The sequence below is a fragment of the Lepus europaeus genome, chromosome 9 (genome assembly GCF_033115175.1).
Source record: "Lepus europaeus isolate LE1 chromosome 9, mLepTim1.pri, whole genome shotgun sequence".
Lineage (NCBI taxonomy): Eukaryota > Metazoa > Chordata > Mammalia > Lagomorpha > Leporidae > Lepus > Lepus europaeus.
The window spans coordinates 12,958,903-12,983,223 of record NC_084835.1 but is presented as its reverse complement, the minus strand read 5'-3'; the positions used below and the strand labels follow the sequence as shown (position 1 = coordinate 12,983,223).

At 55.5% G+C, this 24,321-nt stretch overlaps 1 protein-coding gene across 2 annotated transcripts in view; it reads left to right on the top strand.

Moving 5' to 3' along the window:
• Positions 1–24,321, top strand: part of EEFSEC (eukaryotic elongation factor, selenocysteine-tRNA specific) — a 240,626-nt gene that overhangs the window by 184,950 nt on the left and 31,355 nt on the right. For both annotated transcript variants that reach the window (XM_062200567.1, XM_062200568.1), the window contains exon 5: positions 3,952–4,608. In XM_062200567.1, the coding sequence (XP_062056551.1) occupies positions 3,952–4,608 (657 nt within the window). The remainder of the gene's footprint in view (positions 1–3,951; positions 4,609–24,321) is intronic.

Below are 24,321 nucleotides of genomic sequence, written 5' to 3'. Positions count from 1 at the left end.
TTTTCAATTTGGGGGCCAGTGCCATGGCTCACTTGGTTAATCCTCCAGCTGCGGCACCGGCATCCCATGTAGGCACCGGGTTCTAGTCCCGGTCGCTCCTCTTCCAGTCCAGCTCTCTGCTGTGGCCGGGAGGATGGCCCCAAGTGCTTGGGCCCTGCATCTGCATTGAAGAAGAAACACCTGGCTCCTGGCTTCGGATCGGCGCAGTGCTGTTTGTAGCGGCCATTTGGGGAGTGAACCAATGGAAGGAAGACCTTTCTCTCTGTCTCTCTCTCTCTGTCTATAACTCTACCTTTCAATTAAAAAAAAAAAAAAAAGACTTTTCAATTCTGTATGTCCCCATGTCATTCCGGTGGTAGACCTAACGCATGACAGAGTTCGTTCTGAGCAGCTGCAAGTGCATGGGCTTAGCCTGTCTGTGTGGCTGGGAGAAACTGTTGAGGTGAGTTGTTAAGGAGGTGGATAGAGGCCTCTCAGAGTTGCCTAGAAAATGAATGGCCACAGAGAAAGCCTGTGTGCCCGTTCTTAGGTGGGCAGGATGATCCGCTTCTCTGTGTTTGTGCTGTTCTCTTCTCCAAGCGGCCCTCGTGGTGTGTGGCTGTGCAGCGTCGCCGCCTGCATGCGCCCTGTGCCCTTCTCTATCTGCTTCACAATTTCCTGTCTAGGCCCTTAAAATCTCGATTTGCACAGTTATTTGTCTTTCTGCTCTTCACAGTGCCCTCACGAGGCGGCCTCGGTGCTCTCGGCCCCGAGAACACAGGCCCCACTGAAAAGAGAATACGCTTGGAATCAAGCCGGCCTGGCGTCCGCCGTGCCGGCCGCCCCGTCACAGCCAGGCTCATAAACTGGAGATGTGGCTCAGGCCCCACCAGGTCTGGAACCTTGCCTTGGTGCTTTGCCAGGAGGGGCTTTTCTCTCCCGAATCTGATGCGGTCATTCTCTTCCTGTGGGCCGGGCATTAACTGGGCCCATCCTACACGGGGTTCCTCAGAAGCCCCTGTGCCAAGCGTGTGGGTACCGTGGGAGGCAGGGGCCCTCTGGATTCCCAGGGCGAGAGACACAAATCTAGTGACAGAAGTTAAGGAATCTGATAATGCCGAACGGCGGGAAAGATGTGCGTCCCTTAGGTGTCTTACACGCTGTTGGTGAGCGTTCACTGATTTGGCTAGCAAAGTTGAGCACTCACTCCCTTTCTGAGTGTGTAGTTTTTCTCTGGAGCCTGCATCCTGCAGAGCTCCTGGCATGTGGGCCCAGGCAGGACTCTCTTGAGAGAAGGAATTGATCGAAGTATTTTTCAGCAAAAGCTGCAGACTCCTGGGTGCTCCCTGCTAGGTGCTCGAGGTGTGCTCAGTGCACTGTGTGGACACCACCAGCAGTGGGTGAGCTCGGGCAGGCCCCGTGTGCATGGATTTTTAGCATCAGAACTGGTGGTGCGCTCCTTCCGTCGGGCTCAGAGACTCACATAGTGGAGTGAATCATTGTCGAGGCAAGCGTGCAGTCTGTGGAGTAGGCCTCTGCGGTCATCCACGTGTACATGTTTTGAGAAAGAGAACACAGCATGCTACGTTCAAGGTCGTGGCTCTCCATCCCTGGGCTGGCAGGGGAGCTCTGCGCCAGGAGCACCGGATAGCATGCGTGGTAAGCGAGTGGGTGCTGGGCCCTTGATTGCTTCTCACGCTCCAGTTTGAAACCCTCCTACACGGAGGCAGAGGTGGGCTGGCCAGTGCTGTCTGGAGCGGCCCGGGAAGTCCTTCCTCAAGCAGCAGGTAAAGGATGAACGGAATTTGCCAGATGGGAGGAATCCCAGGGAGAAGCCCCCAGGACACAGAAGGAGGTGATCAGAGCCACTGGGTGTGGGTGCACTGCTGGTGGCCTCATGGGTTAGTGAGCATGTGGGACAGAAAGTTCTACGCTGAGCTGAAGGCCTGGCCTGGGAGTGGGACTTCAGCTGGGGGCTTTTCAGCAGAGCGCTTGCTGGTGCAGCAGGGGGCAAGCCAGGAGGCAGTCTCATAGCTCATAGCAGCTGTGACTGGAGGGGGTGAGTGTCATGAAGTGGAAGATAGGAGCCTGTATGGAAGTTGGTGACAACGACATGCATCATTAGACGTGCATTGTACCGAGCTGCCCTGGAGGAGGGAGGTGACTGGGGGTGGGTAGCGGCAACACGCCAGCTCCCCGGGCTGCTGCGGGCAGCTAGGAAGGCAGGCTGGCCACTCGGGCCCGACTCTGCTTGTAGACAGTGCCTCGTGTAAGCTGATCGTCTCCACTTTCTCTCAGTCACATTCCTGGACATCTTATTTTCCCATTGCCTTGCAGACAGTCTCAGTGATGTTTTATGTTTCTTTTTGATTGATCTTGGCTGTGGCTTCTGACACCGGCCTTCTCACTTTCTCTGCCCGCTGACCCCTTGGTTAGGTAGTTAATGATCTTTAAACAAACACTTGCCATGAGGGCTCTCCAGGAAGGGTCCTGGGCTCGTGTGCTGTGAGCACAGCATTTGCCCTCTGTCCCGGGAGAAGGACGGGGACGCCGGCCCCTCACTGTCAGAACCTCTGCAGTTTGCAGTTTCTGACGGCAGCTTTCTGAAATGCCTTGTACGTTTCTGTTTCATTAAAGGGAAAGCCGTGAGCACGATCTCATCTCATCTCAGTGATCACAGTAGGAACGTTTGTCCAGGTCGTGAACGTTAGTAGGACCTGTCCGTGTCTGTTCCTGATTTACAAACTGTGGAAGCAGAAATCCGCCCGTGCAGGAGTCCGTGTGAGCCTTCAGAAGCCGAGATAAGATCGGGTTACTCCTGTAGCTCAGCTCCTGGGGTGACTTCCGGGCCCTGCACGACACCGCATGGGGCCAAGCCCTGACCTCGCTCCCCTGCCCTTTCTCCCTGCCCTCCCCTTGCAGCAAGCCTTCCTGCTTCTTTGTTTATTTCTCCAACTCAGACTCTCCAAGCTGCTTCTGTCTGCAGGCCGTGGGCTCTGCCTCTGTGCTGGGGTCTGCGCTCAGGCACCTCTGCAGGGACGCCTTCCCTGACTGCCCGCCCCAGTCACCACAGGTGGTGTCTGTAGCACGTGCTGTAGGTAGTACTTAAGAGCGCACTGTCTCATTCTATTAGATTATGTATTTGCATGCATGTCATTCTGTGTGTTAATTTCATCTATATGGATATATAACTTGAGTTAATATTAGGATATAATATTATGTAGAATTTCCCAGTATATATAATTGTGGTGTTGCTTCTAGATATCAAACTCTTTGAAAACACAACTTACCCTATTGCTCCCCCCCCAACCCCGAATAAAGCCTGGCACACAGTAGGTACTCAGGAACTATATGTCAGATGGCTAAAGAGAGGCCCTGCCCTGGAGAAGGCCCCCAGTAGGTAGACGAGGACAGAGTAGATAGTGACAGGCAGCGGGCTGGGAGAGCTCAGAGACTGGAGTGTCACCGCAGAGACAGGGACAAGCCTGCCCACCCGGGATCTGGGCAAATTTTCCAGAGCCATGGTGCCTGGTCTGGGATTTGAAGGGCAGATGGGCATGGCATGGCAGGCTAAGGAACTGGGCCATGGCAGGTAGAAGCCGAGGGCAAGCCTTTCCAGAGAGCTGGAAGTACCAGGATGGTTGATGAAACAGGAATAACCTGGAAGGACACCGCCTCGGGTAGAAGGAACTGCGGTGGTCCCGGAGTCGGCTGCCGTGAGTCCTGCCCTCAGTCTTGGAATGGGGAAAGACTCAGAGAGTGAGGCCTGGCCCGGCTTTGCCTGGCAGCTCTGGGCATGCAGTTCACAGAGGGGTGCCTTCCCTGGTCCAAGAGAACCTGCCCTGGCTGGTGCTGTCTGTGCCAGAGCACAGCAGGTGTTAGTGAGCCCAGGGCAGGCGTTTCTCTGGCTGGGGCCTCTTCTCGCCCCTCGATGTGTGTTGGTCTCATGCGCTCTCTCTTGCTCCTGATCAGGTGGTGAAGAAGGTGAAGTCCATGCAGATGTTCCACATGCCCGTGACCTCGGCCATGCAGGGAGACCGGCTGGGCATCTGTGTCACGCAGTTTGACCCTAAGCTGCTGGAGCGTGGGCTGGTGTGTGCCCCTGAGTCCCTGCACACTGTCCATGCGGCCATCATCTCCGTGGAAAAGATCCCGTATTTCCGGGGGGCTCTGCAGACCAAGGCCAAGTTCCACATCACAGTGGGCCACGAGACAGTCATGGGCCGCCTGATGTTCTTCAGCCCTGCGCCTGATGCTTTTGACAACGAGCCTGTGCTGGACTCCTTCGACTTCTCCCGGGAATACCTCTTCCAGGAGCAGTACCTTTGCAAGGATTCAGCAGGTCCCATGACGGACAGGGAGGAGGCCGACAAGAAGGAGGGCCCGGCCGCAGAGAGCCGCTGCCCTCGGCAGCAGTGGGCCCTCGTGGAGTTTGAGAAGCCCGTCACCTGTCCCCGGCTGTGCCTTGTGATCGGCTCCAGGCTCGATACGGACATTCATGCCAACACATGCCGGCTGGCCTTCCACGGCACCCTGCTGCACGGGCTGGAGGCCAAGGACTATGCCGAGAGCTTCCTGCCCACGCTGAAGGTGTTCAAGCTGAAGCACAAGCACGGCCTCGTGGAGCGGGTGAGCATCTTGCCCCCTGCCATTGCCCCTTCCTCCCTGGTGGCCCTCAGAGACATTTGGGCCCCAGCCTCTGGTATCTAGACAAGGAAGGAGCCCAAGTTCTGTGGGCCAGCCAGTCACAACCAGGCCCCCAGCCTTCTCATTCATGTGGTGCAAGTCACCCCAGTAGATCCAAGCAGACCTGGCTCCCCCGTGCCAGCATCAGACAGCAGCATTAGTACTGGCCTCCTGAGTCCTGTCACCCCTCACTCAGCCGGGCCCTGGCTCTCCTGCCCTCAGTGGGCAGTGCGCCTTCATCAGACTGAGTGCCCCCGTGTGTCCACCCCAGGCTTTCCGTGTCCAGAAGGGAGCAGTGTCCATTGGTTCAGTACAGGCCAGGTCTGTCCTACCTTGCAGGGTAGGAAAAGGGACTCATGGAGGTAGAAGAGGGAAAGCACAGGAAACGACACTGGGCATGGGAGGGTCCAGCCACTGACCTTGTAGGGTGCCTCAAGTTCATTGTCACTGGGCATAGATCTTAGACACGTGGGTAGGCCAGCTTAACTCATGTGCCTATCACTAGAGTGGACAGAACATGCAGGTCTGCTGCGAGTCCTGGAATCACCTCTCCCATATGACACTGCCCCCACCGTCCATCCATGCCGCTATGAGCGGGAACCCGCATCCACTGGGCCTTGAAGGCTGGTTAGATGGGCAGCCAGACCTCACTGTCCCTCACGGCTGACCCCTGGGTTTGCTTTCAAACCTGTCAGGTGTGCAGATGTGGCTCTGGTGGCCCTTGCCTGGGCTTTACCTGACTGAGCACGGGGCACTGGAGAGCTCAGGGTCGGGGCCAGGCCCCTAGCAGGGTCTGTGCTGAGACTTTGAGCCAGCGCCGCAGTTCCTCACCGTAGCATGGCGGTGGCTGCCATCCCCTGGCCCCAGTCTTGGAGTGGACGTCAGCACAGCGTGTGGCCGTGTGGAGTGGGTGCTGTGGGGGCAGAATCAGGGTGGCAGGCTATGTCGGTTTCCATAGCTCGCCCTCCCTTCTTCCAGACTCAGGAAGTTTCTTCTCTGGAACGCGCCATCATTGCAGACTCTTACCCCCCTCCTCCACTCAGGGACTCGTCCTAGTGCTCACGTCCTGTCCCTGTGCCTCTCCTGTCCCCAGACCCAGACCTGCCCTCAGCCGGGGACATGAGAAGCTGCCCCTTGGTTCCCTTCATTGCCCTCTCCCACACCCAGAACGCAGGGTCCTGGGCCTTGTGAGGCCTTGGGGCCTGCTCAGGGGCTCCAGCAGCCTGCATCCAGCCTGGGATGCTGATTGGAGCTGAAGGTGATAAAGTGTGTGTCGCTCGTTTGTCTGGCTTGATTTATTAGTAGCATTATGGAGTATAATTATTCTGTAGTAAAATGTCTGCCCGCTTGGTACGGCCGCTGCCTCTGATTGCTCCCTCGCAGGCCCGTCTACTGTGGCGCAGCCTTCACTTCCCGTGAGCCTGAGTGAGCTGTGAGCAGCAAGTAGCAAACTGGCAAAGTGACTCAGGCCTCCGCAGGGCACCAGGGAGGGGCCACAGACATGTGCAGTGTCCTCCGGCCACCAGCCTTAGCCTGCTCAGTCCAGGGAGGCTGGAAGTGGAGCCACAAGCTCCCTAGACTTACAGTCCACGCAAGTCTGAGTCCAAACCCCAGCTGCACGACCCTGAGTCGTCACAGTCTTCCTGCCGCCAGCTTCATGGAGGGACTGTGGGTGTGTGGAGGGGGTCCTGGGAGCCAAGGCTTTTGAAGAGGGTTTTCCCAAAGCCCCTGTAAGAAGGAAAGGAGTTGGTGCCCAGCTGGGACCAGCCCCCACCACTCCCAGCTCCTCAAGGCTATCACTGAACGGGTACCCGTCCTGACGCCAAGGGCTAGCTGCAGACTGAGTTGCCATGACGCTTGCTCCCCCTGGGCCCAGGGGCAGGAATAAGCCCGCTTCCCTCCACCCCTTCCCCACCCAACTACAGCATCTGCTGTGTGCCTTCCCTAGATGCCTCCATTATTCTGAAGCCTTCAAATGACTCTCAGTGGTGGTGATTATTTTTGTTTTGATGCGGTTTTTTATAATTAAGTAGATCACTTACTACCTCCTAAATCACATGTAACTATTTATGCACTCGTCAAGAAAAATCTGGATAGATCAAAAAGTGACTTAGAGTCAATTTTCTTCCTATTCTGAACCCAGGCCACCAGGCTCCTCCCCAGCGTGGGGCAGCCAGACTGAACCAGCTTGAGGGATGGGAAGTGACTTGCCCAAGGTCACGTGCCTTTAAAGTCAGGATTCAAACCCGGGGCGGACCAGCATGGGACTGGGATCTTTCCACTGTACTGGAGAGGCTCTTGCCCGGTGTGTCTGGAGACTTTCTCCCTGGAGCACTTGGTAAGGCGCTGGGCCTGACACGGACTCTCCCGGCCCTATAGTAACTGTCTCCATTTGTTCATTCGTGTGGAGGGCAGACAGTCTCGAGCTCAGAGTTGTTTAGAGCTGACTCTCACTCACAGGAAGCACAGGCAGCCTCCCTGTGCAGCTAGGATAGCAGCCTGGCTGTGTTCTAAGTGGCAGCCCTGCTGCGGTGAGCGGGCCCCAGGTGGCCCAGGCATTCTTCGGCTCAGGTGAGGCTCTGTGCAGACTGGGCAATGTGCAGACCTGGGCTTTCCTCAGTGTCCCCACCTCCCCAGGCTGGAAACCTGGGCAGGTCCTGGGTCTTTGTCCTCACCTGGGTCTCCTTTCCTGTCCAGTGGGATTTCACAGCTCTGCACGATGGGGCCAGTGGTAGGTGAAACCAGGCATTACACAGAGGCTTCCAAGACCAGTGCTTGGCACCTGCTTCCTGCTTATGGTTTTATTATTAATGTTTTCAATTTTTTTTTAAAATTTAATACCACTTCACATATTTTTTTAAAGATATATGTATTTATTTGAAAGGCAGAGTTACAGAGAGGCAGAGAGGGAGAGAAGTCTTCCATTTGGTGCAAGACTCTCCCCAGATAGCTACAACGACCAGGGCTGGGCTGAACCAAAGCCAGGAGCCAGGAGCTTCTTCCAGGTCTCCCATGCAGGTGCAGGGGCCCAAGCACTGTTTTTCTAGGCCATAGTAGAGAGCTGGTTTGGAAGTAGAGCAGCTAGGACTCGAACCAGCACCTATATGGGATGCCGGCACTGCAGGCTGCACCTTTATTGGCCGTGCCACAGCGCCAGCCCCTATTTTTAATTTTTCTGAAAGATTTATTTTAAAGGCAGAGTTACAGAGAGAGGAGGAGAGACAGAGGTCTTCGCTGGCCATGTGGCCATGCTTCCTGAGTGCATTACAGCCTCCCTGAGCTTCCTGTGCCTCCGTCCAGAGGGGCGGTCAGCGCATGGTGAAAAGGTTTAACATGATCTGGGTGGGACCTGCACCGCCACAGCCAGTGGCTCCCCTCCCTCTGAGACACTGGGCGAGCTCCGCACCTCTGCTCCCCAAGCACAGTCAGCTTCTGGGAGACTCGGCTTGGACCTCGGAGCTGCCCCAGGTTCTCAGGAAAGAAGGCCTAGCTGTCTGCCAGCCAGCAGCTAAGGCACAGAGGGATCCCAAGCCCACCGCCTGTAAAAGGCATCAGTGATTCCTGTCGTCAGTGTGTGCCAGGCCCTGGGGTACGAGAGATGCGGCCTTCTTGTCCTCACCAGGGAAGCTGACCATAAATGCTAGGGTGTAAGAGGAAAACAACAAAGTGATGTGAACACTGCTTGGCACACGGAAGCTGCTCACTCTGCCTCTGTTTCCTGCTTCCCTTGCCCCTCATAAGGTTGGTCAGGTACCCCCGCAGGTGTCCACCTCGTGGTACTGCATAGAGAAAACTGTGGCCTGGAGGCCAAGCCTGAGCAACTCTTCTTGCCTACAGTATGATCATATTAAAGCAAGCTCATTTTCTCTACATCCTTTTTCTCAGCTCTGTGATCAGACACAACTTAATCAATTTACCATTGGCAAATGGCCTTTCTCACTTGGTTAACAAATGAGCCATTTGGAAACTTATTTTGATTGTAGCTTCATTACTGTTTGTGTGTGTTTGTATGTGTGTGTGCATGTGTCTGTTGATGAGATGGACTGTTTTAAATCTCATTTTTCAAACTGTTGTTTTTAAGGATTTATTAATTAATTTGAAAGTCAGAATTATACAGAGAGGAGAGGCAGAGAGAGAGGTCTTTCATCTGCTGGTTCACTCCCCAGTTGGCCACAATGGCTGGAGCTGTGCCGATCCGAAGCCAGGAACCAGGAGCTTCTTCTGGGTCTTCCACATGGGTGCAGGGGTGCAAGGACTTAGGCCATCCTCCATTGCTTTCCCAGGCCATAGCAGGGAGCTGGATTGGAAGAGGAGCAGCCAGGACTAGACCTGCCAGCACCCATATGGGATGCCGGCACTGCAGGCAGTGGCTTTACCCACTGTCCACAGGGCCAGCTCCCCCACTAAGTTTTTTTTTTTTTTTTTTTTTTGGACAGGCAGAGTTAGTGAGAGAGAGAGAGAGAGACAGAGAGAAAGGTCTTCCTTCCATTGGTTTACCCCCCAAATGGCTGCTATGACTGGCTTGCCGCACTGATCCGAAGCCAGGAGCCAGGTGCTTCCTCCTGGTCTCCCATGCTGGTGCAGGGCCCAAGCACGTGGGCCATCCTCCACTGCCTTCCTGGGCCACAGCAGAGAGCTGGCCTGGAAGAGGAGCAACCGGGACAGAATCTGGCGCCACAGGCGGAGGATTAGCCTAGTGAGCCGCGGTGCCGGTCCCCCACTAAGTCTTAAAACTGTGACATTTGAAGTCTATTTTTTTTTAAGATTTTATTTATTTATTTATTTGACAGATAGAGTTACAGACAGTGAGAAAGAGAGACAGAGAGAAAGGTCTTCCTTCCATTGGTTCACTCCCCAAATGGCCACCACTGCTGGAGCTATGCTGATCCAAAGCCAAGTGCCAGGAGCTTCTTTCCTGGTCTCCCATGCGGGTGCAGGCGCACAAGCACTTGGGCCATCCTCCACTGCCCTCCCAGGCCACAACAGAGAGCTGGACTGGAAGAGGAGCAACCGGGACTAGAACTCGGCGCCCATATGGGATGCTGGCGTTGCAGGTGGAGAATTAACCTAGTACGCCACCACACCGGCCCCTGAAGTCTATTTTTACTTTCTTATTTTGACTTGATGGATAGGTACTGGTAATAAAAATAAGTAGAATATTGTGGGTAGGTGAGTTGCTGTTGAGGCTGTTATGATTTGTAGCTCACTAAGTGCCTCACAGGTGCTGTTTTAGCTCTGCTGCTTTGCCACAGAAGCAGCCACAGACAACATATAAATGAATATAAACATTTTTAAGGAACACTAAAACTTGGATTTCATATAGTTTTCATAGATCACCAAATATTCTTCCTTTGATGTTTTTCAACCCATTTGAAAATGTGAAAGTCATTCTTGGCTCTCGGGCCATGTAACAACAGGTAACAGGCAGAATTTGACCCTCTGGCTATTGTTTGCTGACCCTTGATCTAAATGGTAGAGTTCTTGCAATAAGGTGAGCATCCTGCAGGGAAAACTCAAATCATCACCTGCAGTGACAAGCACTCTTGGAACAGTGCTGAGGAACGGGCACGTGGGAGAGGGAGCCTGAGTTGCCAGATACAGCCAGGCGGCCTACAGGGTACGCCTGGGAAGGAATGTGGAGAAGGGAGCCAGAGCACATGGTGGTGATGGAAATCACTGATATCCTGTAGTAGGTGAAAATACAGAAATCATGATTTTCAACACAGAAAGGGAAGGAAAGTATGAATGAAACATGAACCAAAGAGAAGACTGGAATGAATTTGATTGAACAAAATAAGGAAAACAACATTAATAAAAACAGAACAAAATTAAGTACACTAAATGTGAATGGCTAAATTCTCCTCTTTAAATACAGAGACTAGTGACAGGCATTTGGGGAAATGATTTAAGACACTGCTTGAAATACCCACATCCCATATCATAGTGTTTGAGTTAGTGCCGGCTCTGCTTCTGAGACCAGCTTCCTATTAATGCATATGCTGGGAGACAGCAGTGCTGTCTCAAATAGTGGGGTCCTGTCACCTACGTGGGAGACCCAGACTGAGTTCCGGGTTCCTGGCTTTGGCCTGGCCTAGCCTCTAATATTGCATTTGGATAGAAGGTCTTGAGATCTCTCTCTCTCTCTCTCTCTCTCTCTCTCTCCCTTTGAAGCAAATAAAAATAAATAAAATTTATAAAAGAATTCTAAATATGGAGATTGATAGATTGGTTTAAAATGCAAAATCTAGTTATATACTGTGAATAAAAAGCACACTTAAAATGGTAAACAAAGATGAAGACTAAAAGGATGGACCAAAAGACGTCGGGTGCCTGCAAACATAAGGAAACCATGAGTGGTGACACTAAAATCAGACAAGGTCATTTTTAAGATTGAAAATCCCTACCAAGGTAAAGAGGACGTCGTGTGATGATAAAAATTCAGTTACAAACTATACGGAGTAAACAAAGGAAGACAAAACCTATTAGAAATCCAGGGAGAGCTTGATTTTGAAAGTAGATTTATAATTATTGAGGGCCATTTTAGCATATGTATTTCAGAATCAATCAGCCCACTAGACATCAGCTAAGGACAAAGAGGCATGACCATCAGTAAACATGATTTTAGAGGAAGGTAAATGCCTCCATTCCTCAAACAGAGACAGTCATTTTTTGCATGTCTCTGGAACATTTACAGAAACTGACTATTCATCAGTAACCATTCAAAACAATAGTTGTGGAATATATTTTATGTGCTATTTTAAGAGAGAGACTGTAGTTACACTTGTGACCACAGAGAAAACATCCTAATGGATTGTAAAGTACAGAAAGTATGAAGCATTAAAATTAGAAAGACTGTCCATAGAGCCATGCACATTGGTAAGGACATCACACGTGTGCATGTGCATGTGTGTGTGTTCATTGCTCACGTGTGTGTGTGTTCTCCACTTGGCACTGGCCAGCAGTAAACTGCTCTTCACTTGGTTACGGCCATTCTCCCGCTGTTTGTTATAGGATTTTAGCCTCTTAGTAGTAACTTTCTACTCTTCGGTTTTCTTTCTGTCCTCTGCTCCATCACAGAGGTCTCAGGCTTGCTGAAAGATGTGTTTAGCCCCGCCTGCTCCTGTGACTCGCTAACCACCTTCTAGCAACAGAGCACAGGGCCAGCAGCAACAGGATGTGTCGGCTCTTTCCATCAGCCTCCTCTGCGTGTGACTAGTGACTCTTGTTTGCTCCATAAGCTGCCTTTTAGGCAAATGGAGAGAAAATGTCATGTGACTAACAGTACAGGTATGCCAAATGATGGCCAAAAAAATGGCGCAGAGTGAAGTCTAGACCCACCGGGCTGTGTCTCCAAGAGGTCAGCTACACCTCAGCCACCTTCATGTTGAGGCCAGCTGCTCCTCAGACTGTAGGGGCACGGAGGAGAGTAAGGAATTCTGCCTTAGGGGGAGGAAGTGGGCTGGGCAGGGAAAAGCACAAGGAGGTGGTGACCTTTGAGCTGTGCTTTGAAGGCCTGGACGCTTCCCTGGACATGGGGTGGGGGGGGGGGGGTAGCCTGACCATACGGGAAAGGGCCCCGCAGCAGAAGACAGCTAGCAGCCAGGGAGCAGGGGCGATGTGTGCAAGAGGTAGGCAAGGAAAACCCTCCAAACCAGGCCTGGATCCTAGAGCAGGGGAAGTGCTTCAGGTGGGGGCCTGAGAGGCAGAAAGGCTGTGTCACTGCAGGACCCAGCCTCAGCCTCTCTCTCTAACCTTTCCAGACCTCCCAGTCTTACCTGGAGGCTCCCAGGCATCCTGGTTTGTGTGGTTTGCCTGTGAGCCACAGAGTCCAGGGTCTGACAAATCACACCTCCCTCACTGCTGTGAGCTGGGAGGTGGGGGCTCAGTCCCAGGACAGGAGGAGCTTGCAATACTTGCTGGGTCCTGTGGTCTGTCACTCACGCCCCTCCTCGCTGGCCCCAGGCACCTACCTTCTCACCGCGACTCACTGCAGCCTCCCTTCCCCAGCCACTTGCACAGCCCCACCCCACTTGAATTATTTTCCACGGCCCTCTCTGAGGTCCACCTTGCCGACAGGATGAAGACAGCATGCTAACTGGCTAGGGAGTTGAGTCCCAAACATGGCAGGAGCACGTGGGGCAGGACAGACTCCTGCCGTGAGAGCCAGCAGAGGGAGCACCAAGTACAGCAGCGCTGCATGCTGGGGCTCCAGGAGCCTGAGGCCACCCACAGGCTAAGGCTTTGGGCAAGTCACTTCCCCATGGCTTCCTTACTAGAATAATGAGGGCCATACCCCCTGCCTTACGTGGTAGACAGAAAGGGAAGAAATGCACGCCGAGTGCTCCATTGGGCACAGACAGTGAATATTGTTCCATTGACTTGGGCTTTCTTCGTGGCACAGATGCCTGGGTTCCCAATGGAGGCAGTGGAAGCTGCCCACTCCCTCTCCCCACTGTGGAGGGGTCAGGCCAGGGTGCCACCCAATTCGGGTCTGGCACCTGCTGGCGCCAGTCAAGAACTGCCTTAGGGCTGAGCCACAGGAGCCTGCGGCATCGGCCCAATCAAGTGTAAACACCCAGACGCCACCAGGAGCGCTGGGCGGCTTTGAAGTCTGAAGTGGCGCTGCCTCTGGCTCCTGGCAGTGCCCTGCTCTGCTGCTGATGGCTTGTTAAATGTGCCCAGGACACCGGGGAACGTGCTAGCCTGGGGTGCAGAGCTCAGGTTCCTTGCCCTCCTGGAGCAGTCCAGCAGGCTTGACAGGCCCCCCGGTGGGTCAGCTGCTGCGCCCCCAACCCCTGGAGGAAGCCATGCTTTGGTATAGCCAGCCGCTTGGCCTCTTCTGCTCCTGCTCACTCCCTTCTGCGGGCCCCTTTGTGGCAGGTGGAAAGCCATGTGGGCTCCCAGGCCACCAAGCAAACAGGTTCTCCAAAGCAGAGGTTAAGGAGATCTGCTGCCCTGGGGAAGACCCTCTGGTGGCGATCAGCCTGGCGGCTAAGCTGCTGGTTGGAACTCCCACATCTTCTGTCAGAGTGCCTAATTTAAGTCCACTCTGGATTCCAGCTTCCTACTAATGCACACCCCAGGAGGCAGCGGTGATGGCTCAAGTGGTTGGATCCCTGCCACCCTCATGAGAGATCTGGATGGAGTTCCTGTCTCCTGTCTTCAGCCCAGTCTAACTGCAGCCATTGCAGGAGTTTAGGGAGTGAACCAGGGGGTAGGAGCTGTGTGTGTGTGTGTGTGTTGGGAGGGGTGCTGTGTGTGTGTGTGTGTGTTTGGGTCTCTCTGCCTCTCAAATAGACAAAGTAAATTTAAAAAACCAAGCAAACTTTTTTTAATGGCTGGCCTAGCATTCTGGCCCTAACCCAAATCATCAGCCATCCTTTGGCTTCCTGTGTCAGAGGCTGATAGCTGGGGGTCTCACACAGCTGCTGAAGTCCCTGTTCACCTCTTTTGGCAAATGGCTGTTTTTGTTCATCTGTAGATGTGGGACAGGGCAGTTTGATGTGGGCTGAACCGGACATGGCTCGGCCAGCATGAACAAGGACTCTCCCAGAGCCTGTGTCATCTTTAGGAGCAGCTGTGGTGGGGAGTTCATGAGGCCACGTATGCAGAGAGCCAGGCCCAGGGCCTGGCTTGTAGTAAGTGCTCAGTGAAACGCCCCTCTCCTCTCAGCTCCGTGAAAATGCAGCTGCCTCTGGGGGGTCGTGCCTTGGATCCTCCTTATCACCTTCCCTGTGTTGCTACCTGGGCGACAGCTGCTCAGGGACCTGAGAGGGAGGCTCAGCGGGGCAGAGTGAGGTGGACAGGCCCTGTCTTGTGGAAGGTGACCCTGCGTCACCTGTGAGCTCTCAGCTCTGAGAGCCACAGGGCAGGCTTGCCGGCCTCAGGCCTGGTGCCTCTGTGATGTGCACAGGCGGCCTGCCCTGGGCCTCGGGAGTGTGTTGATGTGGTAAGATGAACTGAAGCCGGGGCTCCTCTCCTTGGGTCCAGAGCCACACAGGCTTTTCCGCCAGAAGTCGGTCGTGTTCCCAGCAGCCTGGGGGTGCATACGTCTGTCTCAGTTTTGTGGGAAAGGTGCTGAGGCTCAGGAGAGTGAGTTGGCTGGCTCAGGTCCCACAGGGGCTGGGCCCATTCTAGGGGATGTTGCTGGAAGTCTGCTCCTTGTACCGTATGAGACCATTGCAGCCCAGGCCCTGTGCAGAGGAGGAAGAGGCCAGCCACCTGTGAAGGTCCTCGAATGAGCTCCTTACCCAGGACTTCTTGCGAGTCCACTGTCTCAGTGGCTTGCCCATGAACCAGAGGCGTTGGCGCCTCGTACATAAGGGCTCAGCCGTGACCCAGGCATCCTACTCCTCACTGGACCAGAGGGCTACTTGTTCCTGTCCTCTGAGAGGCCCTGGGGGCAGGTATCAGAGCGCTGGAGAGGCCTGCACGGTGCCTTTAGCGGATTAGGGACTGCGTCTTGTGGTTTCCGACTCTCTTAGAAGAGCCCACCCCCAGTGGTGCCTGTGTTTTAGCATCTCCACTTGGCACTGGCTAATGCAGATCCTTTCCCTCCGGTGGCCAGTGTGCTACCAAGTCTTAGATGCTCTCCCAGCACCAGGACGCTCCAAGGAAGGAATAGAGTCAGCACGTGGCCTTCCAAGCCCTCTCTCCCCTCTGAGCATGTGGTCCCCATCCCAGCAGGCCCAGAGCCCGGCTCAGGGCTCCATTGCACAGCTGCTTTCCCTCCCCTGGTGCCACTTCTCCGATTTGAATTCCGACCGTTGCTCCAGACCTGGGGCACTTCCCAAGCTTCATCATGGGAGCCGGGTCCTGGAACAGAGAGACACATATGTAATGACATAATTATGTGTGGTGGCAGCCAAGTCCCTGCTCCAAGGCCGGGGACAATGGGGACTCGCCTGGCATGTAGGTGAGCCTGAACTTACGTGTGCACCAGTGACTGCTCTCTGGGAACTGAGTCCCTCCAGCAAGCGAAGGCTGAGAGAAGAAGCAAATTACTCATGCAGACAGCGAAAGTCCCCACTTGGAGCTATTGTGACTGCTGGCCGTGGTTCAGCATTGTTCCTGCCGAACAGGGCCTGCCGAGCAAATCCCACATGCATCGCCTTTGGCTGATGTCACAGTGATTGATTTCAAAAAGAAGCCCTCCGAGTGTTCTCTGTGTGGGTGTCTCATCGCTGAGGTCTCTCTTCGTTAACTGGAAGAGTCCATCGTTTGGAGGAGCGCCCAGCTATCACTCATTCATTCATGTTTTCTCTCTCTCTCACTGTAGCAGTGGGTTCAGCAGAGCCTTGTCTCCTGATCCTCACCTCCGCAACCCCCCGGCAGCTGACCTGGGTCTGCCTGAGTTGTTCCGGGGTGCAAGGCTCACAAGCTCCCGCAGCAAGGGCTGTCTGCCACGCTCTTCCGAACCACCCCGCCTTTGAATCAGACAAGGTTTCCTGCAGCAGACATTTGCTGAGTGTCCCCCTACCCCAGCACACACATTGGGAACTCCTGTGGGGAGGTAGGTTTTGGAGAGGCAGAGGTGTGCATCAGGCTAGCTCCTTGCCTTGCAGGGCTGCCCCTTCTGACTAAGGAGGCTGCCACAGCCAGGGCGCTGCTGCACGCTGAGGCTGGCATGGAGGCTTTGTTTCAGCAGTCAGCCCCGACACTGACCCCTGCCCGATGTGAAGCTGGCTAGCCCTGGGAGGAATGCTGTCACAGGCCAGCCAGATGCCAGTGAGGCTGGGGCGCATGGGAGTGGCCAGCCAGTGCTCCCCTGCAGTCCACATAAACCTGCAACAATTCAGTTTCCCCATATTACAGTGGAGAAGCCCATGCCCACAGCAGTTAGGCCACTGGCAGCCTTGGCTCTGAACCCGGGAGGTCTGGCTCCAGGGTCCAGGCTCGCAGACACCCTGCAAACTGAGCTCTCTGTTTCCTGCTTGGGATGTGCATCTGCTTGTGTGCAATCTTTGGAAGCCACGTGGGGTGACTGTTCTGGTCTGTTCTTGCCTTTTGCCTCTAGCCAAGCCCCCAGCCCCCTTCCCTTTCCCTCTGTTCACTGCTGCGGTAGCAGGGGGTGCCCTCACACAGGGCAGACAGGGCCAGGCCCTGAGTTGGAATGGGGTGTTGCCACTCTCGCTGGCTGTGTGACTTTGGGCAAGTCATTTAGTCTTTCAGCTCTTCCCAAGATGGCGTAATGCCATGGGGCCCTCACCGTGCCATGGCTGGAAACTTGGGACCCTCTTTCAGCTGCTGCAAGGCGGGGGTAGAGAGCAGGGTGCCCGCCCAGCAGAGTCTGAGGGAGATAGAGTCTGCCTGCCGGCCCCCTCTGCAGCCCCGGCTTCCCCTCCCCGAAGTCCCAGACTGGGTCACCCTCAGCCTCCCCTATGAGATGGGCACAATGCAGAGACACCCCCCCCCCATCTTCTGTGCAGGCCAGCTAAGCCAGCAGGGCCCGGGGGGCACAGCAGCATTCCGGAGACCACACAGGATTCCTGGCAGCGTGCTGAAGTCCAGCTCCCCCACCCCACCGTGCGTGACCCCACAAATGGAGCTGAAGCCAGAGTTAGTGGGAGGGGCCGTCTTTACCCACTCAGCGCTATTGTGTCTTTTGTTAGAGCCATAAAACAAGAGGACAGGGGTGACAGAGACAACTCCCTTTGAACTTGAAGTCCTCTCTAAACTGCCCCTGCAGCCTGGAAAGAGGGACTTCAGCGACGGCCAGCCAGAGGGAGCTCCGCAGGCCCCTCATCAGAGGTCAAGAAAAGCCCACCCGCTCCTCACCTTATCCCGGATGCTTAGAAAAATATTGTGGTAGTGTAGGTCAGCGCACGCCGTCCGCTGGGCCGGAGGACAGCACAGACGAGAGCCCAGAGCCCCCGCTTCCCCCGGCCCTGTCCCGTGTTTATGTAGCACTTAAGCTAACTCCGGGGTCGACTCTGTCTGCCATGAAAGCCCTGAAGCTTTTTGAAGTTCCCCTGAAGTTAATAAAATTAGTCTGCCCTCGCCGCGAGACCCCAGCTTGGGGAAAGATGGATCCTCCGCTGTCTTTGTGGCATTTAGCTTTTTTAAGTGAATATTTTCTACTCCAAAGAAGGGAGGGGGCGGGGAGAAGATGCAGTGAAGTTTTTTTGAATAGGTTGCACACCTGCCACCCCCAGGCTCTGAGTGCCGGGAGGCCCAGCCCATAGGCCTGCTGGGAGGCAAGCTCTGGGTGCCGGGCCACAGCCCGAGAGGCAGCGGTCGGCACATGGGGCCTGGATGGGCCTCTCCGTGTTTCCTCCTATGAAGACGCCGGAGCCCCTGAGGCCGGGCTGTTGGTTCATTCTCAAATGAACCAGCTCCCCAGGACACATCTTCCCGAGTGACTTATTACCTGCAGCGATCCACTGCCTCGCCAGTCTCTCCCCTGGGATACTGTGTACAGGACAGGTGCCATTGTCCCCATCTGTTCTGCATGGGTACACCGTGGCCAAATCTGGGTCATGTGAGACATGACGTGTAGACAGACCCTTTCCTCACCAAACTCCCAGGCCTGGCAGAGGGGCAGGAGGGAGCATGCTAGTGATGGACACAAGCGGTAGATGGTTTCGTAGGCAGTAGGTTGGTGGTGAGATGGTTTCGTAGGTCTGGGCAAGGGCACATCAGCAAGTTCATGGCAAAGCGGGCATCCAGTGCTGTGCTTTAAACACTGCTCAACATTCCTGCATCTCCTATCAGAGTGTCTGGGTTCAAGTCCCAGGTGTTTCTGCTCTAGCCTCCTGCTAACACACACCCTAGGAGGCAGCGGATGATGGCTCAAGTGCTTGGCTCAGTGCCACCCACGTTGGACACCCAGATGGAGTTCCAGGCTCCTGGTTTTGGCCTGGCCCAGCGCTGGCTTTGGTGGGTATTTGGGGAGTCAACCAGTGGGTGAAAGAGCTCTTTGTCTACTTTTCAAATAAAATGAAAATAAAGAAGTAGGGCCGGCGCCGTGGCTCAACAGGCTAATCCTCCGCCTTGCAGCGCCGGCACACCGGGTTCTAGTCCTGGTTGGGGCACCGGATTCTGTCCCGGTTGCCGCTCTTCCAGGCCAGCTCTCTACTGTGGCCAGGGAGTGCAGTGGAGGATGGCCCAAGTGCTTGGGCCCTGCACCCCATGGGAGACCAGGAGAAGCACCTGGCTCCTGCCTTCGGATCAGTGCGGTGCACAGGCCGCAGCGCACCAGCCACAGCAGCCATTGGAGGGTGAACCAACGGCAAAGGAAGACCTTTCTCTCTGTCTCTCTCACTGTCCACTCTGCCTGTCAAAAATAAAATAAAAAAGAAAAAGAAAATAAAGAAGTAAAAATTTTAAAAGAAAGTAAGTGCATGGATGAATGGAGTTAAGAGATGCATTTTCCCTGTACTTTTGACGGTCCCTCCTACATATACCTAGAGCTATCAAGTTACTGACTGTAAATTGTCCTTGTCGTGTGTTGTCTGGTCTCGGGCAATTGTTAAAAAACGCAAGGCCACGGGCCTGCGTGAGCAGCGCCTGTGTGCCCGTGGGCACAGTCAGTCGCCGGCTCAGGTATGCAGGGCGTCGTCAGCAGCCCCTGAGTCACGAGCAGAGAATGCCGCTGTGGGACACAAGGACACAGCTCTGCCTTCCTGAGCTCGTGTCCGGCTTGGGAGCAGTAAACAAGGGAAGACACAAGCATGTGGTAGGAGGTCAGGTCGCAATCCGCACTCTGGAGCCGGGTGGAGAGGGGCTGGAGGACAGGGAGCTGGGAGCCGCAGAGATGGGGCCCGAGCATCTGCCCCTGGGAAGTCCAAAGGCTGTGGGCTGGAGGGAGAATGCTAGCTGTGATGTCCCGCTGGGGTTCGGGTTGTCTGCAGCCACGCGCTGGGGACGTGGTGAGCCCTCAGGGTGCACTTTAGCGCAGAGGGGAGAAGTGGTAACACCAGCTTGCTGAGAACTTGTCTGCTGGGGCAGTGGCCTGGATTAGCCAGCTGGCCCCGGTCATGCTCTCAGTGAAGTGCTTTGCTAAGGTGGCTGAGAGCGTTTGGTCCAAGGACTGTGTGCCTTTTTCATCACAAGCCTTGTGTCTCGGTGGGCTCTGTCCTGAGGGCCTAGCCCAGGCCTGGGGCTAGCTCCTACAGCCCAAAGGGCCCCTGGACGCAGTCAGCCGCCGGTCTTGCTCTTGAGCACCTCAGCACTGGCTTTGCAAAGGGCTGGCAGGCTTGGACCTGAGCTCTGGCTGGGCTGCTGACCCACGCGTGACCTCGGCTCCCCTAGATCCTGTCTCTGAGCCTCAGCTCTGTCCCCTTTGAGGAAAAATGAAAACCCCTTGCAGACAAGGGTGGTGGGAGAGCCCCAGGGACCCCAGTAATGCCTGGGCAGCCCAGGCTGCAGGGCAGATGGGACGCCAGGCAGCGCTGCACACCCTGTCACGGGCAGCATGGAAGGACCAGCCAGAGCCATATCCAGATGTGCACTGTGCCAGGCTGCACTGCAGAGCATGGGTGGGTGTGGACCCTGCCCCAGGCTCCCAGCCAGGCTGGCGCACTGGGTCCTTCTCTGCCTGGAAAGCAGCAGGCAAAGGCTGGGCACGCAGCCAGGGCCTCCTGTGCCACTGCGGACCAGGGTGTCCGCCTGCCCTGGCTCTCCGTGTCCTCCCTGAGCAGTGCGAGGCAGCGCCTCTGTTCAGGTCCCTCAGCTGACCTCTCTGGATGCACAGTACAGTGGGAGGCAGGGCACCCCCGACAGCAGCAGGCTGGGGGGCAGGGACAGCCCTGGGGGAGTCCCGCTGGAGCCGAGGCCTGAAGGACGAGGGGAGTTCATGTGTGCGAACGAAGCTTGTGAATTATAAAGGCTGCGCCAGTGGAAATTATTATTCTTATCGTTATTTGCATCCGATTCATCAATCACCAGGGAGAGGAGGCATGCAAGTACCTTTTATCTAGTGCTATGAATCAAATAGAAGAGGGTCTGTTTTTCCAAAAGGTTTTTAGGGTAAATGAGACAGTTTCTGCTTTTCAAAACAATCCATCTGGGGCCCTTGGCCAAATCGTGGCGCCTTGGGTAGAAGCGAGATGTTTCTGAGGCTGAGCGTTCAGTGCCCCAGGGGGCCCCAGGAGGGGGGTAGCTGGGTGGAGGCCACGCTGCCACCATGGGCCATAGGCCCACTGCAGGGAGGCCACCACGGTTCTCCCTGAAGCTCTTCACCCAGAGCCTTGAGTGCCAGCAGAGGTGCAGCGACTCTGCCTGGCCCGTGTGCAGGACGCAGCCCTGCTGGGAAACAGCCATGAGCCTCAGAGACTCCGCCAGCCTTTCTGGTGTCACCTAGGAGCACAGCCAGTCTACACACATGTACACACACACACACACGCACATGTGTGCATCCTGTTCTTCTTCCCCCCGAGGCACAGCCCCTCCCTGCTCAGGGACTCTGGCCTTGGAGGGAAACCACAGTGAGCAGAACGGACGGGGCCTTCGTGCTGTTGTTCTCCTGGGTTTCCTCTCCGGCCACCTGCTGTCCGTGGCCAGTGGTGACTGGTTTCTGTTCGCAGCAGCAGTGGGCATTGCCTTTCGTGAGAACTGTGTGTAAACTAGCTCAGTGCACCCTGCGACGGACGCTCCTGTGAAGCAGGAAGTACGAGTTTCTGAAGTCGGGCGGGCACACTCTGGCCAGAAGCCTCACGGCTTTCATGTGAGGGGTGGTATGGGCGTGGCCCTCAGGGCCCTGTGCCCTCTTGCAAGCCCCTTCTCCCTGTGAACTGAGCCCGGCCACCCTCATGTTCCTCCAGGACATGACCCTCACTATCAGCCTTTTATAGGTGGACGGCCTTCCGGACTCAGGAGGGCAGGTAACAGCTGCCACTGGGGGACGCTTACTTGGGTGCACCTGCAGGGAGCCTGGCAGGCTCTGTCCTGTGCTCTCCAGCCTGAGTCCCCTCTTCTCTTACATATGGTCCTGCCCCCACTGAGCCATTCTCCTGTGGCAGCCCGAGGGGTTTCAAGCCAGAGGTCAGATATGCGGCTCCTCCAAAAGGCCCCACAGCTTCCCCTGGTCTGCAGGAAGATTTGGGGCCTGACTGGGCACGTCTGCAAGGCCGAGCATGCTCGCTGTGCGTGGCCTCTCTGCAGACTTACCCTTGACCACAGAGCACCTCTGGGGGCCCTGCTGTATCCCTGCCCCACTGGCCAGAACTAGTCCTCTCTCTGCAAGACCAGCTCAGTCCTGCCTGGGGCAGGCTTCGGGATGCCCTCTGACTGCTGCAGCCAGGGGCCGGTGATCCCTGGGCTCCCAGCGCCTGCTTCTGTGCACAGCACTCAGCCTGCCTGGTCAGGTGCATCACAGGTGGACGAGTTTGCTTGCGGGGCATCAGCTTGCCTTGCCACATGAGCGGCTCTGTCTGCATCAGCTTTTTCTTCCCATGCCTCTCACTCAGCTGAATGCCAGCCCCTTCCCCAAGTGCTTGAGTGCCTCACACCTTACTCTTCACACTGCCTCCTGGAGAAACCGAGGCACACCTTGCCCAGGGCCACATGGCTAGTAGGTCTGAAGCCAGGCATTGCAGCTCCAGAGCCCATGTTGTAAGCATCATACCCGCTGCCCCGTTCTGGAGTTCAGTAAATGACTGCCTAACACATCAGTGAATCCAGGTTTTTCATGAATGGAAATAAAGCAGACCCAACCCCTGCTCTGAAGAAATCATTTTGTCTAGACCCATGCTGTAGAACGCTCACTGCATGTGCACAGGGTTATCACTGTGGGCACAGCTGCACCAGGAAAGAGCCCACAGCACCTGTGGCTTTGATTTTGGAAGCTGGGTTGGAGTCCATCAGGTGGCAGTGGGAAAAGAGGGCAACTGGGGTAGGGTTGGGGGTGAACAACGGTACAGAGGCCTGAGCATTTGCACTTCAGCCAAGAGCGTTGAGACCCAAGACGGGCTGTGTGGGTGGGAGTGGAGGCTATAGGTGTTGCCCGTGATATATCAGAAGTGGCCATGGCCGGCACTGCGGCTCACTAGGCTAATCCTCCACCTACGGCACCGGCATCCCAGGTTCTAGTCCCAGTTGGGGCACCGCTTCTGTCCCTGTTGCTCCTCTTCCTCCAATCCAGCTCTCTGCTGTGGCCCGGGAAGGCAGTGGAGGATGGCCCAAGTCATTGGGCCCTGCACCCGCATGGGAGACCGGGGGAAGCACCTGGCTCCTGGCTTTGGATTGGCATAGCTCCGGTCGTAGTGACCATTTTGGGGAGTAAACCAACGGAAGGAAGACCTTTGTCTCTCTCTCTCACTGTCTAACTCTGCCTGTCCAAAAAAAAAGTGGCCAAACAAAACAAGGCAACCCTGTCTCTGGAGAGGGTGCCAGCAGGAGTGGAAGGCCTGCCTGACGTGTGGGTAGAAGGCACCTCTTGGTTTGCTGTGACGTTTTATATTCTGTGAGTTTGTTTTTGAATAGGAAGCACATTTGCGTATTCTCACAGCAAGGGTAGGAAGAGTACCAGGTGAGACGCGCTCCGGGCGCCTGCTCCCTTCCCGTTTCTCTGATTGCTTCCATCATCACCCCACCTCCCGTTTGTGCTCATGGCAGCATGCCTTACACACATTCTGTATGTTAACATGGAACACGACACCCCAGGGTGCTGGTGTCCCCACAGAGCTGCCCGCTCCTCCCTGTGGTCACAGTGCAGTCCCCAGGGGCTGTACGCCACTTGGTGGAACTTGGCTGGACTTTGAGGTTCATTCCGGTAGTGCCCACCTGGGCAGGCCCATCTGTGGAGTGCATTCCTGCACGTGGTATCGAGGGGTCAGAGGGGTGCGTTTGTAGTTTCAGCAGCAGTCACCAACCTAGCAGGTGCACCTTATCATGTCTGTGTTAGCTGATAGAGGCGACATCTACAGAGTGGGGATGGCAAAGAGAGGCTCTGCGCAGGGCAGAGAAGGCCACATGGCCTCGCTGCCCTTCCTGAAGGCACAGCCTAGGCCAGAGCAGCTAGAGGCCCAGGAGGGAGGGAATCACACTTCCGGTCCAGTCAAGCCCTGGCAAGAAGGGTCCAGGTGAACACAGCTCCTGGTGATGATGTTTTCATGCTCCTGAGTGTCCCTCTGCTTAGCCCAGGCACCCACAAAGAGGCAAAGGGGTGCTGAGACAGCAAGGTGCTCACGGCGGCCAGCAGGGAATGTGAGTACTACAGCACAGCCTTGTCCCAGGCCCCAGAAGCCAGGGGACAGGAAGGGGAGCAGCAGGCTGGGGAATAGGAGTGGGCCAGGCCAGGACACGGCACAGGCAAACTTGGGCCTTAGGCAAGATGGGTCTCGGGTGCAGATGGGCAGGCAGAGGCTGGTTCTCAGGGACTCTTAGGGGGAATCCAGAGCTGGGGTGAGGGTTTAGGAAGTGGATGTCACCTCCTTGGGCCACAGCGGCCATGAACACTTTCAATAAGGAGAAGGCTACTGGCTATCGGGCATGTACCCTGGGTAGGGGTTGGGTTCCAGGCTTCCTCTGTCCTGTGAGTGCTTGACCTTGCCCAGCGGACGTCACTGCTGTGCCTCCATTTCCTCGTCTTTGAAGTGGAGCCCTCAGAGTCGCACGGGAGCTACGATGGCCATCCCTGGGAGCTGCTCCAAGTGGGCTTGCGTTGAGGACTGATTGTTGCCAGTCTGATTTCCGCCCTGTTCCTGTTCCTTCAGC